Here is a 15,879-nt window from a genome sequence, read left to right on the forward strand (position 1 = left end):
CCCCACATAAGGTCTCTAAAAGGCCCAGGAACCTTTTCTGGTCTGACAAATGGCTGATTTTCTTCTGCTCCTTATTTCTTAGGGCTACTGGCCTTTTGCGCTTTGACCTGCATTCACGGAAGGGGAGAAGGGAGTATTCTACTCCTCATCTAGGAAGTGGAGAGGGGCTGGAGGTAGTTCTGCCAGGAAAAAGGGAACAGGACTTTTTTAAGAAAACTAACTTATACACAGGAGCACAGTGCTGGGATTCTCAGCATGTCTTTATTGAATGGAATTGAAATATAAATATAAATATATGTACATTATTTATGGTTTCCACCTAACATTCATCATGGACATCTTTCTTTGTGAGCATATACAGAATGATTTTAATATTTCTTGATTATTTTTTATTGATCTCAGAGCGGAAATGAGAGTGAGATAGAAACATCAATGATGAAAGAGAATCATTGATTGGCTGCCTCCTGCATGCCTCCCACTGGGGATTGAGCTTGAAACCTGGGCATGTGCCCTGAATGGGAATCTAACTATGACCTCCTGATTCATAGGTCCATGCTCAACCACTGAGCCACCACTGGGCTATTTTATTATTTCTAGTATGCATAATATTTCATTGTATGGCTAAGTTAAATTTGTTTAATGGAATCCTTATTGATGAAGAATAACTCCTTAGTTATTCTCATAGTTATTTTTGTAACTTTTTTATTTTTAATATATTTTTTATTGATTTCATAGAGGAAGGGAGAGGGAGAGAGAGAAAGAAACATCAATGATGAGAGAGAGTCATTGATTGGCTGCCTCCTGCATACCCCCTACTGGGGATGGAGCCTGCAACCTGGGCATGTACCCTTGACCAGAATTGAACCTGGGACCCTTCAGTCCGTAGGCCAATGTTCTATCCACTGAGCCATACCAGCTAAGCTTTATTTTATTTTTTTTAATGTGAGCTTCACATTTGCTTTTAAAAAAATGTTTTTAAATATTTTTATTGATTTCAGAGAGGAAGGGAGAGGGAGAGAGAGATAGAAACATCAATGATGTGAGAGAATCATTGATTGGCTGTCTCCTGCAGGCCCCCTACTGGGGATTGAGCCCACAACCCGGGCATGTGCCCTGACTGGGAATCAAATGGTACCTCTTAGTCCATGGGACGCCACTCAATCCACTGAGCCACCGCAGCTGGGTTATTTCTGTAACTTTAAAAGTATACTTCTACTTCCTGATTTTTCATCTTTGAACAATAACTTGTATTTTTCTGTGGTAGATGGGAACTTAGAGTGTGTATACTATCACATTCCTTCCTGTTCCTCCCTCTGATTTTTAAATTAATTATATTATTAATTTTACATTATGAAGATCTATATTTAAATTCTGTTCTATAATCAGTCCTCTGTACTTTGTTTATAGATCGATTATAAATTTAAATCTAATAAAAGTATGTAATACTAGAGGCCTGGTGCATGAAAATTCATGCACTTGGGGGGGGCGTGGTCCCTCAGCCTGGCCTGCACCCTCTCGCAGACCAGGAGCCCTCCAGGGATGTCTGATTGATGGCTTAGGCTCACTCCTCTGCGGGAGGCAATCCATGGGCCTATCAGGGGACAGCACCAGCCAGTGAGTGGCTGACCCCGCCCCCCTGATAACCCCTCCGCTACCTCCAGTCACTGCCCCCGATTGCTGTCCCCTCCCTCTGCCCGCTGGCACCCACCTTGGCTGGCCTGGTGCCACCTGCTTGCCAGCCCCGCCTCCCCACCGATCTGTTATTCCACCGTTTGGTAGATTTGCATATTAGGCTTTTATTATATAGGATGTATGCTAATGTAAACAAGATTCACTGTTGAATTACGGATTGTGATAGAAGGCAGTATCACCCTCTGATACGCTGCTGTTGAGGAGAGAATATGTTAAGTTAAAATCCTACAGATTCTCTTTTATTTCACACCATGAACATGCTAAGAAAGCTCTTTTAAACTGGATAGAACCAGAAAATCTCCAGTCAACAACCAATGGTCACAATGTTTTTGTGTGGTTTAATTCTTAGCTAGTGGAAAAATGTGTTCAGTAGACATTTACATGTTAGGTCACAAAGATAAAAGCAATAATCAACACTACAAAAAAAAAAAAGCAAAAAACAATACTCCAAGACCAAGGAAAATTTAAGATATACATCAAAGGTGAAATATGTTGGCCTGGTTGGTGTGGCTCAGTTGGTTAATTGTCATCACATGCACCAGGAGGTCACCGGTTCAATTCACCGTCAGGGCACATGCCAGGGTTGCAGGCTGGATCCCAAGTAGGGGGCCTGCAGGAGGAAGCCAATTAGATTGATGTTTCTCTCTTATTGATGTTTCTCTCTCTCTCTCCCTCTCCCTTCCTCTCTTTGAAATCAGTAAAAACATATATATAGTACATATATATATTTTAATATCCATATTTTTACTTTTGGGTTTTTGATTTCTTGAGTTTTGGGGCTCTTGAATTTTTGCCTGAGTCAGAGGCCAGCAGTCATCCATGAATTACTTTGACTGGATCTGGTCACACTTGATATTGACTCTAGGCATCCAAATCGGCCTTGGCCAGGATCCACACATGCCCTTAGGAGGTACAACAGTATCAGAAACTGAAACCAGAGTTAGCAACATTGGGTGGGCGTTGGGGGTGGGTATGAGGAGGAGACATAGTACCATATTCAGAACTGTGTTCTGCAGGATCTCTAAAGCTTTAACGATTACTCTTCTATACCATCTAACTTTGGCATTTTAAAAAATGCTGTTATTTTATGTTTGACCTACTCAGTGTAAGCTTTTCTTTTCAGCAACAGATTTTACTTTTCTTTTTGTCCCCAAGATTAATCACCTTTGGGCAGCTACTGATAGTTTTGGTTTGATCGTTCATCAAGGGAAAAGGGCAACTATTTGAGGTCTGTGGCCTAGGTTTGGCCTGCTCCTCAGGGTTCCATTAACCTTGAAGGTTCTGCTGGTCAGTGCCAGCAGTGACCTATTCACGTCCACTTGTCTTAATTCCTCCCTGTGGCCTTGACTGAGCCCATCCTGCTGATCATTCTGGGAAGTTAACTTGAGTCCCATATACAATACTTTACTCCAAAGTAGAGCTGAGGCTCTTAGATAACCACCCAATTATTTTAGATAAAAGTGTTTTTTCTAGAGAAGATTGTTGAAAGCTTATTAAAACTCAACAACAGAAGCCCTATAGTTATTTGGGTAGTTGGATTCAAATAGGCATCACATAGCTCCCTGGGTGGCATAGCCCATGACAGCTTGTAAGAAAGCAGACTCAGACATGTGCTGTTAGGAAATCCTTAGATCTCCATCCAGTATGCAGTCAGCAAAAACCAGAAAACCTGGTTATCTCCCTAGGGTCCTATAAAGCCTTGAGGACATTTTCTCCCTAGAAGTTTAAGATTGGAATGGATTGCAGCAATGTGATGGCCCGGAGACATATGTTCAGAGAGCAGTGAATGAAGTATTTGTTTAACATGAAAGTTATATATTTATAGGCGCAAAAGGGTTTGTGCACTGAAAAAGTAAATTTCCTTCCTAACCTTCCCATCCTTTTCACCCAAACCCAGAGGTCACCACCAACACCAGTGTCTTGAATGTCCTTTCAGATATTTTCAGTGCATATACAAGCGTATGCATTTATATTTAAACAAATGGTGGCATGATGTATATATATGCATACAGTTCTGCACATATTTGACTTAATAACCTATCTTGATTTTATTCCATATCAATCATTATAGGACTTACTCATTTTTATGCCTGCGTAGCATTCCATTATTTGGATTTATCATAATTTATAAAAAACCAATCCTCACTGGTAAGCATTTAGGTTATTTCCAATATTGTGTTATGAAAATAATACTTTAATACATATCATTGCATGAATTATATTTCCTAATGTTCAACTATATCTGTAAGATAAATTCCTGGAAGTAATATTTCTGGGTAGAAAATATGTGCATTTTTTAAATTTGGAAAGTTATCACTAACTTGCTCTTCATGGAGGTATACTAATTTAAGCTACCCTGCCCCTGGCAGTGTATGAGAGTACATGCCTGTTTTACCTACATCTTTTTCTCTATAGTGTATTTCATGCTTTTTGATCTTTGCCAATCTGATAGGTTAAAAAAGAGGTATTATGTAATTTTAATTTGCATTTTTATGGGTAACATTGAACATGTTATGTGATTAATATCCATATTTACTGCCTCTTTAGTGAACTATCTGTTTATATTCTTTGCTCATTTTCTTATTGGGCTGCTGGCTTTTTTCTTTTTGATTTGTTGAAACTATTAATATATTGAGGAAATTAAAGCTACTTATATATTGACAAAATTAGTCCTTTTCTATAATAAGAGCGGCATGTAATTGTTTCACACTTTGATGTTTGTCTTTTGATTTTGTGATAAGAATTTTTTTCATAAAGTAGAATTTATCAGCATTTTATTATGACTTTGAGGTTTTTATTTACTTTTAAAATATCTTTTTAATAGTATATATGTATTTATATTCTCCAGTGTTTTCATCAGCACATTTATGGTATTGTTTTTATCATTTAAATCTTTATTCCTTATTTTGGTATAAGGCATTCTATGTAGATAATGTGAGGAGTTTTTTGTTAGTAGTGTCTGGATTGTAGCATTTCCTATTAGTTTCTCTTCTAATAGGAACTATGAGAAGCAACCTGCTCTGTAGTGGAGGGGAATAAGGAATCCTGATGGTAGAAATGGAGTTGGACATGGGACAGTGACAGTTTTAAGTTATAAGATTAAGGCAGTGACAGAGGACTGGGTCAAGGCTGAGCAAGTTGCCAGAAGGTAGGGTTTGAGGTGGTAGTGAAGACCACTTAGAAAGCCATTTCAGCACATCACAGCTCCAAGATGAGCCTCCACAGAGGCTAGAACAGCCCATGAGAGCTCCAAGTGAGCCACAGTATTCCTGCAGGTTGGCAGTTGTTTGTGCCTTTTCTCCCAAGGAAGCTGCAGAGTACGGGATGACTGTTCTTAGAGTTCAAAAGAGGAGCTCCAGTTAATTTAGTGCAGTGGTTCTCTACCCTGGCTGCTGCATTAGCATCTACTGGGAAGATTCTGACTTCACTGGTCTGAGGGGGCACTTTAGCAACAGTACTTTGAAAACTCCCCAGGTGCTTCTGATGTGTAGCCAGAGTTGAGAACCACTGTTTAAGGCCAACATTTTGCAGTTCCTTTGAGTCAGGGATCGCCATGCAAGCTGCCTTCCTGCTCCAAATGTGCACACGAATCACCTAAGATCCTGTTAAATACAGATTCCACTTCAGGAGGTCTGGGTAGGGCTTGAGATTTTGCCTAACAGGCTTCCATCCAAATAACCCTGAGGCTGCTGCTTATCCCCAGACCACACTCAAGTGACTTGAGCATGTTACTCAATGTGCAAAGCGAGAGTCTGCAGTAAGCATTTTTCTGCCTCCATCCGGCTCTCTGGCAGAATTTGCTTAGCGTAGTCAAAAGAACACTAGGGTCAAGAGGCCTGCTTTTCATTTCCAGCTCTGCCCCTAATTAGCTGTAAGACAAGTCTCTTAAAGGTGCTTCAGTTCTTCACCCTCTAATCTCTGAAATGGGAGGATTGGATGGATAAGGTTCCTTTTTTCCTTGCAGGTCCAGAGTGTTTTCAGACTCCACGGGACCAGGTGTTTGTGTGGAATGAGTCTGGCCTTTTTTCCCCCCAGGGTCTTGGGCCTAGGCCCTGAATTTAGGATTGACTGGAGGAAATAAAACTAAGCAATGTTAAAAATAAAAATAAGATTTTATGCTAAATTGTAAGCTATAGTAAGTACAAAAAGAACTCAGAGAAGTCTGAGTGGAGAGTTTACTGGAATAGTTGGAGGAGATAGGAGTTACTAGGTATACCGGTTACTAATGCGGATTTTTTTCAATAGATGGAGTTACACATATGTTGATATATGCGATTTGATATGTATGCTATTTTGTTGTATTGACAGCAAGTTTCAAAAGTTCATTATGTCAAATTTTCTGAAGATGTTAACATCATAAATATTTTTACACTTAAAAATGTTGAATTTCAAAAAAAAAAAAATGTTGAATTTCGTGCCAAAAAAAGAGCATTTGCGGGAAGTTTTAATTTGTTACTTTATTTTGAAGAAAAGTGCTGCTGAAAGTTATTGTATACTTTGGGAAGCTTATGGTGAACATGCTCCATCTCAAGATACTTGTGAACGCTGGTTTAAAAGCTTTAAAAGTGATGATTTCGATGTGAAAGACAAAGAACGTCCAGGTCAACCGAAAAAGTTTGAAGACCAACAATTACAAGCATTATTGGATAAAGATGCGTGTCAAACTCAAAAACAACTTGCAGAAAGATTAAACGTTGCTCAGCAAACAATTTCTGATCATTTACAAGCAATGGGAAAGAGTTTAAAAGAAGGAAAATGGGTGCCACATCAACTGAACGAAAGACAAATGGAAAACCGAAAAGTCATCAGTAAAATGTTGCTTCAGTGGCATGAAAGGAAGTATTTTTTGCATCGAATTGTGACTGGCGATGAAAAGTGGATTTATTTTGAGAATCCCAAACGCGCAAAATCATGTGTTGATCCAGGTCAACCATAAACATCGAATGCAAGGCCAAATCGCTTCAGAAAGAAGACAATGCTCTGCGTTTGGTGGGATCAGGAAGATGTGGTGTAGTATGAGCTTCTAAAACCAGGTGAAACTGTTAATACTGATCGCTACCGACAACAAATAATCAATTTGAACCACGCTTTGATCGTGAAATGACCAGAATGGGCCAGAAGACACGGAAATTAATTTTGCTTCATGATGATGCACCATCACACACTTCAAAACCAGTTAAAGGCATGTTAAAAGATCTTGCCTGGGAAGTATTAACCCGCCTGCTATATTCATCAGACCTTGCTCCTTCAGATTACCACTTGTTTGATCGATGGCACATGCACTTTCTGAGCAGCACTTCAAAACATACGAAAAAGTGGAAAATTGGTTCTCTGAATGGTTTGCCTCAAAACAAGAAAAGTTCTATTGGGATGGTATCCACAAATTACCTGAAAGATGGGGGAAATGTGTAGCTAGCAATGAACATTACTTTGAATAAAGCACTTCTGATGTTTCTCTTGAAATTATCGTGTTTTCTTTGATTACAAAATCTGCATTATTAACCCATTGTCCTTGCTGGTCTCTACTGCTGGTGCAGGGTGGTGGTTCTCAGGTTCTTATGTTCGTTGTCTTTAAAAAAGTATTCTTCAGCAATGAAGAACAAAACGTATTTTTTTTTTGCCTTAAATTAAACCAATGTAGGGGAAAGACCTACTTTTATGAAAGTAAATGTTTGAAGAGAAACTAAATTGTATATACTTCATATAATTCACCAAATGCTATAAACTCTTTTATTTCTATATTTATTTTTTAAGGCTAATCTTGACTTTTAAGTGATTGATTCTGAAAAGAAAAACTATAGGCTGAATCAAAAACCCCTGTGTACCTCCTAATATATGCTAATAAACAAGATCAGAATTTACCCAAAATGAAATTAATATTTCTTAAATTATAAATAATATTAAAATGACATATCTCTCTATCTTAACTCAATGGAAAAGACACCAAATAATTTACTTAGATCTTATAACATAGGTACATAGGAATTTTTGACTCACCTCTTTTGATATCAAAAGAGATGCCTTTTGCATTTCAATTAGAGTTTCACCAAACTGTAGCTTCAAGAAAAAGTTGTGTGACCAGTGCTCAGGTATAGAAAAATATGAAATAACACAATTACCCTCATTTGGTGAATTATATGAAGTATATACAATTTAGCTCTAACTGTTCTTTGAATATCTGAACAGTTGTTTCATGTTTTTTCCCCTGTATTACTTGATTAGTTTTAAATTGTAGACTGTCAGTACTTTTTCTCACAAACACGTAGCATTATGGTTTTATTGTATTTGGGAAATCTTTATATAATCAACTATTGATTATCTGTCATACAATAGAGTAGCAGATCTTCTAGTTTTAAACTAATAAACACAATATATGCCATTTTATGCAAAGAATATTTTGGTTCAAGTGACAGAAAACCCAACCCAAATTGGGTGAAGCAAAGAAGGGAGTTTTGAGGGTCATGTAATTGAAAAATTGAAGGGTAGAGCTAGCTTCGCTACAGTGGTTTAAATAGTATAATCAGGACCTGGTCTCTCAGCATCTCATGCCCTTGCTTCCTTTTGTATTGGCTTCATTCTCAGGCTTCATTTAATTACATGGTGGCTGCCAACACTGGCAGGGTTTTATTTTTCTGTTTCAAATCCAGTAGAAAAGAGAATAGTCTTCTCCTCCTCCCCTGCCCTCCAAAGTCTTGACTCACATTTCATTGGTTCTGAATGGATCATTTGCCCTCTAGTCTCTGAGACCAGCAGGACTGGTGCCCTGATTGGCCACCAGTGACTGTTCTGAGAGCTGGGGAGCCAAGTCCATGCTGACAGGGGGAGGAGGAAAAGTGTCTACTCTTCCAAAAGAAGGGGGAATGGATACTTGATGTAAAAAGCAACAACATCCGAAAGTACATATCTCTTTCTCCATTTACAGTATTATTCAAAGTCATCTACATTGGGTAAATACAAATGTTTCAGTGGTAAAAGGCCATTTAGGGATATGCTTTGTAGTTGGGTCATATAGAACTGGATTTTTTAAATATATATTTTATTGATTTTTTTTTACAGAGGGGATGGGAGAGGGATAGAGAGTTAGAAACATCGATGAGAGAGAAACATCAACCAGCTGCCTCCTGCACATTCCTTACTGGGGATGTGCCCACAACCAAGGTACATGCCCTTGACCGGAATCGAACCTGGGACCCTTCAGTCCACAGGCCAATGCTCTATCCACTGAGCCAGACCGACCAGGGCAGAACTGGAATTTAAAATAATAATTTCACCTATAAAATGCAGAACCTTAATGAAATAATAAAAGATATTGGATACCTGATTGCTTACCTTACAGGCAGGAAGGATATTAAAAATATTTAAGAACTTGGGACAGTGGCACCACCAAGTCATTCTGAGTTGGGTCCAGTCAGTCAGAGCTGGTGCTGAGCACCACCTACTGGCAGGGTGCTTTGGAGTTGCTGGCGGGATGTCAGCCTTGCTAATGGGGAGGCATTGTAAAGGTCCTGCCATATTTCTCAAAACATGTAGTTTCTGTGTGTGTTACCTAACATTAGACCATAAACAGGGTAGGTTACAACATAGAAATTTATTTTCTCAAAGCTTGGAAGTCAGAAATCAAGGTGTCTGTCTGTAGGGCCGTGCTCCCTCCAAAGGCTCTGGAGAAGAGTCGTTTCCTGCCTCTTCTAGCCTCTGTTGGTTGATGGCAGTCCTTGTCATGCTTTCGCTTGTAGATGCACCACCCCAATTCCTGCCTTGTCTCCCTGTGGCCTTCTCCCCATGTGTCTGTGTCTCTGCAGCCACATTTTTCTGTTCTTATAAGGATACCAGTCATATTGGATTTAAACAATATGACCTTATCTTAGCTTGATTACATCTGTACAGGCCCTATTTCCAAATAAGGTCATACTCTGGGGAGACATGAATTCTGAGGGGACATTATACAACCCAGTACAGTTACCTAAAATCAAATGCTCTTGCATAGTTGGCATGACACAATTTTTAAAAAAATTTCAATGTTAAATTGCTTACAAACACTGTAGTTTTTTCTTGTCTTATTTTATAGTTAAAAACTAGGTTTTTGAATCTTAGCAAAAGTATTTAAGGGAATTATGAATTTTTTAGTTGAAATGCTATTCTATATATTTTTTTACTGCATCATATTAAGTAACCACATTTCTTAATTATAATTATTTTTAAATCTGTTAAAATGTGAATGTTAGTGTGGCAATTTGGTGAAGAATTAATAATTTTTATTAACATGTGAGTATGTTTGTGTATGTAGAGGTATTACTTTTTACACTTTATTGAATTCAAACAAGTTTTGCCTAAAAGAAATGGAACTGACAGCAATTAAATGAACATCATCCATAAGTGTATTTAAGAGCAAGTATAAAAAATAGGAGAGAAAAAATAGGAGAGAAATGCAACTGGTGAAGGGCTTAGATATCCTATCTTTCAGGGAACATTTAAAAATGTTGGTAATTGTCTTAAGTCTTTGAAGAATGGCTCTGTGGAAAGAGTATAAATTCTAGAGCAGTGGTTCTCAACCTTGGCTGCACATTAGAGTCACCTGGGAATCTTTTTAAAATCCTGATTTCTGGGCCTCATCCTCTGGAAATTCTGTTTCTTTGTTATGGGGTGGGGCCACAACATTAGTAACAAAGAAACAGAATGTCCAGAGGATGGGGCCCAGAAATCAGGATTTTAAAAAGATTCCCAGGTGATTCTACTGTGCAGCCAAGGTTGAGAACCACTGCTCTAGAGGGAAGACCTAAGACCAGTGACTTAAGGTTAAAAGGAAACATATCAGTGCATTGTAAGACAACACTTCCCAATGAACAATGTCCCATGTACCAAAATGGAGGTGGCAGTGGTGTAAGGGAGTAAGGGTAGGCTCCTGGAAGTGCTCAGGAAGGTATTGCATAATTACCTCCCTGGGACATTTTAATGGAGATCTTGCCTTGATCAAGGAATTGAAATGAAAGGTCCCTAGTTTCAAGATTTGTTGCAAGTTCTCCTAAAATTTTTCTTTCTTACATGTTGTGAAAATCAATATTACTTATGTGACAAGATATTTCTATAAGATATTTATATGCTTTTTAACAGCTGCCAACCTAAAAGCTTTGCTTTGTGACCTCTGTTCTATGGAGTGCTTAAGGGGAAAAAAGGGGGAGTAGGGATTTAATCTAAGAGAAGGAGAAATATCAATAAGTGAGAAAGGTGGGGAACTAAAACTTGTATTTATTGGATGAGTTTATCCCTATTATCTCATCTCATTTAATATACTTAGTTTTTTTATTGCTCAGTTTGGAAGTTATGAGTAGCTGTAATTCTTAGAATGATGAATTCTTAAAATAATTGGCATTTTCTTATGTATTTTTTTGATGATGGAACACAGGACTGTTCTGATGGATATATGTGCAAAATACATTTTCAAATAAAAAATGGGACAGTGGTGTCACATCCAGGGACATCTGCCCATGTACAGACGTGTCTTCCTATGGAGGTGAGTGATTTACCATGTCATATTCTCCTTTTCAGTCTTTGTGAGGTATAAATTTAAAATTTTAAATCTGTTAAATATATATTTTAAAAAATTAACTGCTGTTGGATCCCAGGCCTGCTGTCAGAGGAGAAGTGAATGTCAGTTGTCAGGAGATATTTTCTTCTTTAATATATATATATATATATATATATTTTTTTTTTTTTTTTTTTTTACTAAAATTTTTTCAGTGACCTTGGGTAATAAAATTATATGTTTCAGGTGTACAATTCTATAATACATCATCTGGATATTATATTGGAGACCAACCCAAGTCAAGTCTCCTTCCATCACCATTTATCCCCTCTATATCCTTTTCTACCTCCCTCCACTCCTCTTTCCCCCTGGTAATCACCAACTGTTGTCTGTGTCTATGAGGGTTTTTTTGTTTTGTTTTGTTTAATCCTTTCACATTTTTCGCCAAGTCCCCCAACCTCCTTCTCTCTAACAGCTGCCAGTCTGTTCTCTGAATCTATGAGTCTGTTTCTATTTTATTTGTTAGTTTATTTTGTTCATTAGATTCCACATATAAGTGAAATCATACGGTATTTGTCTCTCTCTGACTGGCTTATTTCACTTAGCATAATGCTTTCCCAGGTCCATCCATGCTGTTGCAAAAGGTAAGATTTCCTTCTTTTTCATTGCTACAATATTGAAAGCAGGAATTGTGGTAAAGTTGAAATCTACTCTGAGTTGTAGTGAGCCTTTACCCTTTACCAGATGCCTTCCTTCCATTGCCTATTGATTTTTACTCTGTGAAATCCCCCAGGACAATACAAATCTATCCCTCTGCTGCTTAACACCTGGCTGGAGACCTCTTTGCCTAGTTTGCCTCTAACTCTTTTCCCCTATGCTCTTTAAAAAATGCTAGATCTGGGTCTCATTCTGTAGAAGACTTTAACCTTGACTTGAAAATTTTGCTAAATTAAATTTTAATATGGTGATAATGGCTTAGAGGTTTTCTGGGATAGTATCAAAATTTAAGTAGCCTTATTGTATTTGTTGTTATTAATAACAATGTTTATATGTTCAGTGTGAACATAAATAATAGAGAAAAAGTAAAAAGAGGAGAAAAAACTCCCATGCATCCTTCAACTGGAGGTAATTACTATTAATATTTTCATAAATACTCTTCCACATATTTCTGTCATGTCTATACATACATAATTGTGTTTTGCAATTAACATGTATATTACAGACATCTTCCCATGTCAGTAAATGTAGAATTCCATAGTTCTCTTTTAATGGTCCCATTACATTCCATCCTTTGGATGCACCATAATTAAGGAGAGCCTATACTGAAGTAAAATTCTTGAATTCTAAAATAGAAACTTGGGGCTCTAAGTGCTTCAACACAAAAGAAGAAATCACTTAGAAATGCTTAGAATTCTGAGTATTCTGGTAAAATGGGTGAAGAGGCTCCCCCCCCCTCCCCAAAGGAAGACCTTTTTCTCATCATCTATTAAATCAGATCTATTTGACAATCTGGCACTAGCCCCCTCTGCCTGTGTAGGATGCTGGCCTGGAAGTAACTCTCACCAATATAATTTGGTTTGCAAGTTATTCTTGAGGGTATTGTTCTCGGTAATAAATCAAGTGCTCCCAGTGAGTGCTCAAATCTTGATTACTACTTCATGGTTTGAATAACTGACATCAAATCTGAAGCCAAGCATGTTAGGAAGCTTTTCAGTTCATTATATATTAACTTAAGAAATACACATGGAAATGATGATTTAAAAGATGAATTACCAGCTTTTGCTTAACAAGTTGGCAGAGATTTGGAAAGCACTAAAAAGTGGTGTTGACAGTGTGAGGGAACTGACACTTTCTGCTTGATGTTTTAACTCCACAAAGTTGAAAGATGTGCACATACTATGAACAATCTATTCCAAATCCAGGAATTTAGCTTCATAAAATATAAATTTTCCAACTTTTTTAAATTTTCAACACTTCACAACAAATTTTAAACATATGAGAAAATTGAAAGAATTTTGCAGTGAACATTCATGTACTCATCACCTAGACTCTACCATTAACATATTGCTCTGCTTGCTTTATTATATATCCATCCCTCTATTCATTTATCAGTACACTTTTTTTTTTAATGCAAAACTTTTACAACAAAGTAAATTGCAGGCAAATATTTACAAAGTAATCTGAAATGTACACAAATATTTACCTGCAACAATATTCATTTCACCACTATTTATAACAGGATAAGATGGAAATAACTGAAATGTACCACAGTAATGGGTTAGTTTAATTACAGCATACCCCTGTGATGGAGTTCTTTGTTCAGTAGGTCTGGAGTGAGAATTTGCAGCTCTAACAAGTCCAGAGATGCTGATGCTGCTGGCCCAGGAACCACACTTTGGGAACCACTGCACTAATCTATAATAGAATGCTAAAGCATGTATGAGGTGCTGCACAGCTGAGATGGTTAGTTAATGTGATGTATGATAGGGTTGATATTGCAATAATATTGGTGGAAGAAAGATGTCTTTGGTTGAGCCTGTGATGGAGATTTCTGTTGATATGCTCTTAGCAGAACAAGGGATAGAAGCTAAGGAAGAATGTCATCTCAGCTAAAGATTAACTTTGGTCTGATCCCCTGGGAAGCTCTAGAGCACAAAATACACCCAGAATTAGTCCCACTTTGTGCCCTTGAGGCCAGCCTTTTGTACTCTGTGACAGTCATTGACTTGTCAGTGATTGGCTGAAATGGCAGGAGACATAGCTTCCCAAGTAAGGCAGTTCCAGTTTTACTGAGAAATTCTTCAGGAAAGGGGGCTGCTGTGTGTTATCAGTCAACAATCACAACAGCTGAATGGGGATAGGTACACCATCTTTAAGGGAACCTGGGCATGACACCAATGGTGTTTACTCTCTGAAACCAACAAAATTGGATCTATAGAGAAATATATATAAAGGTCTGCATTTAGATGAAAGGGGAAGGCTTGACAGCAATTTGTTTGAGAAACAGCTGGTGATTTTAGTTGACTATAAGTTCAAGATAAGTGAAAAGAATGCCATGGATGCTAGGAAAATTAACTAGAATCCAAGCTACATTAATTAAAGCACAAATATATCCCAAATATGGTCTGAGGGCCCCTGGTGAGGTGTACCAGAGATACTTTCAGGGACTCACAAGGTCAGTTTTCTAGGCTACCTACCTGTGATATTGCAATAGAGTGAATGCAGAAATTGTTACAAGAGCCCAGCTGTCTTCCATTAAACCAGACAGTAAAAAGATTTGCAAAAATGTAAAACACTTTTCTTACTAATTTATCTTGTTTTGGAAAATATATTTATTTTTCATAGAAATATGTTATACTGACACATTTTTGAATGAGTTAAAAATATTTTTTAAAATTTCAATTTTAATTTCTAGTACAGTGAATATCAATAGATGTCACTGTCTTAAACAAAAGCTCATTGGAATACTCCATGAATTTTAAAAGTGTAGAGGGGTCCTGAGAACAAAAAGTTTGAGAACCACTGATCTAGATCAACTAAATATTGCATATTACATGTGAAGAACACTGATAACTAGAATATATAATAAATGAACACATAAATAATAGCTTTAATATACATTATAAGTAGAGTTCATCCATACAGAGAGCATGCCAAGGGCCACAGTGGGCTTGAAAACATAGTGAGGAATATTTGAGGGCTCTGGGGGATGTTAAACTAGAACTAGAAACTTAGGAAGTTTAGTTTTCTGCAGATATATCTAGAAGGGTTTCCTCTGGAAGGACTTGATTTGTTTCCGAGGATAGAACTAGTTTGTGTCTGGAAATTATTCTAGGCAAATCTCTCTAATGTTTAGACTTGCCTGCAGTGAAATAGGTTTACTTGTAAAGTTATGGGTTCCCTCCATTTTTGTGGCGATGTACATAATGCTTTTTCCAGAACAGTGTTCACCAACTGAAATGTTCAGATGCTGAGAGCATGAGGCAGGTGATGAGTGAGTACAGTGGGTCCCTGGGAAGTGGTGGGAGCTGTGGAGAAGTAGAGAGGGCATGACATCCAAAGGGCACTAGGCATGCAGCTCCAGGTGGATTTTCAAGAAAATGCAGTCATCTGGATTTTTGTGTGTTGGCTTAATTAAAAACATATTTATGTACAGGCCAAATAGACTATATTTATATGCTGTAAATGGTCCTCAGGCCATCAGCTTATAACCAAGCTTCTAATATTATAGAAAGAAGTCCTGCATTGTATAGAAGACTGAGCTAGAGGACCTCTGAATTCTCTTTAGAATTTAAAGCCTGATAGTTCTATAACTGTTCAATATCCGTTCACCACGTTCCCTACTTAAAAATATTCAAAGGAATGACTCTGCTGATAGTTGTTTCAATTTTTTAAAGTTTTTTTTATGATGTGGGAAATCGATTTACTTCTTTGTTCTAACTAGATCCAGCAGTCTTGATTGCAGAAAGATAGTTGGACTCATGATGTTTATACCTGTGAGATTATCTACAATATTATATAGATAATCATAGAATTTAAAAAATCAGAGTGAAATATAATGGAATATATAAGTGAAATAATTTGTGAAAATCATAATATTTTTAAAATATAGTTTAAAATGATAGTTCAAAGACTGAGTTAATATTTAGAAATTTCCTAAATATAAT

At 37.4% G+C, this 15,879-nt stretch overlaps 1 protein-coding gene across 5 annotated transcripts in view; it reads left to right on the forward strand.

Moving 5' to 3' along the window:
* Positions 1-15,879, forward strand: part of ATG10 (autophagy related 10) — a 195,857-nt gene that overhangs the window by 45,095 nt on the left and 134,883 nt on the right. For 4 of the 5 annotated variants that reach the window (XM_070411470.1, XM_070411471.1, XM_070411469.1 and 1 more), the window contains one exon: positions 11,093-11,200. The exons of the other annotated variant lie outside the window; for it this stretch is intronic. In XM_070411470.1, coding sequence (XP_070267571.1) covers positions 11,093-11,200 — 108 coding nt within the window. The remainder of the gene's footprint in view (positions 1-11,092; positions 11,201-15,879) is intronic. 5 annotated transcript variants of the gene reach the window in all.

The sequence above is a fragment of the Myotis yumanensis genome, unplaced genomic scaffold (assembly GCF_028538775.1).
Source record: "Myotis yumanensis isolate MYYU_CA2020_CCGP unplaced genomic scaffold, mMyoYum1.0.hap1 SCAF_4, whole genome shotgun sequence".
In the NCBI taxonomy this organism is placed as follows: Eukaryota; Metazoa; Chordata; class Mammalia; order Chiroptera; family Vespertilionidae; genus Myotis; species Myotis yumanensis.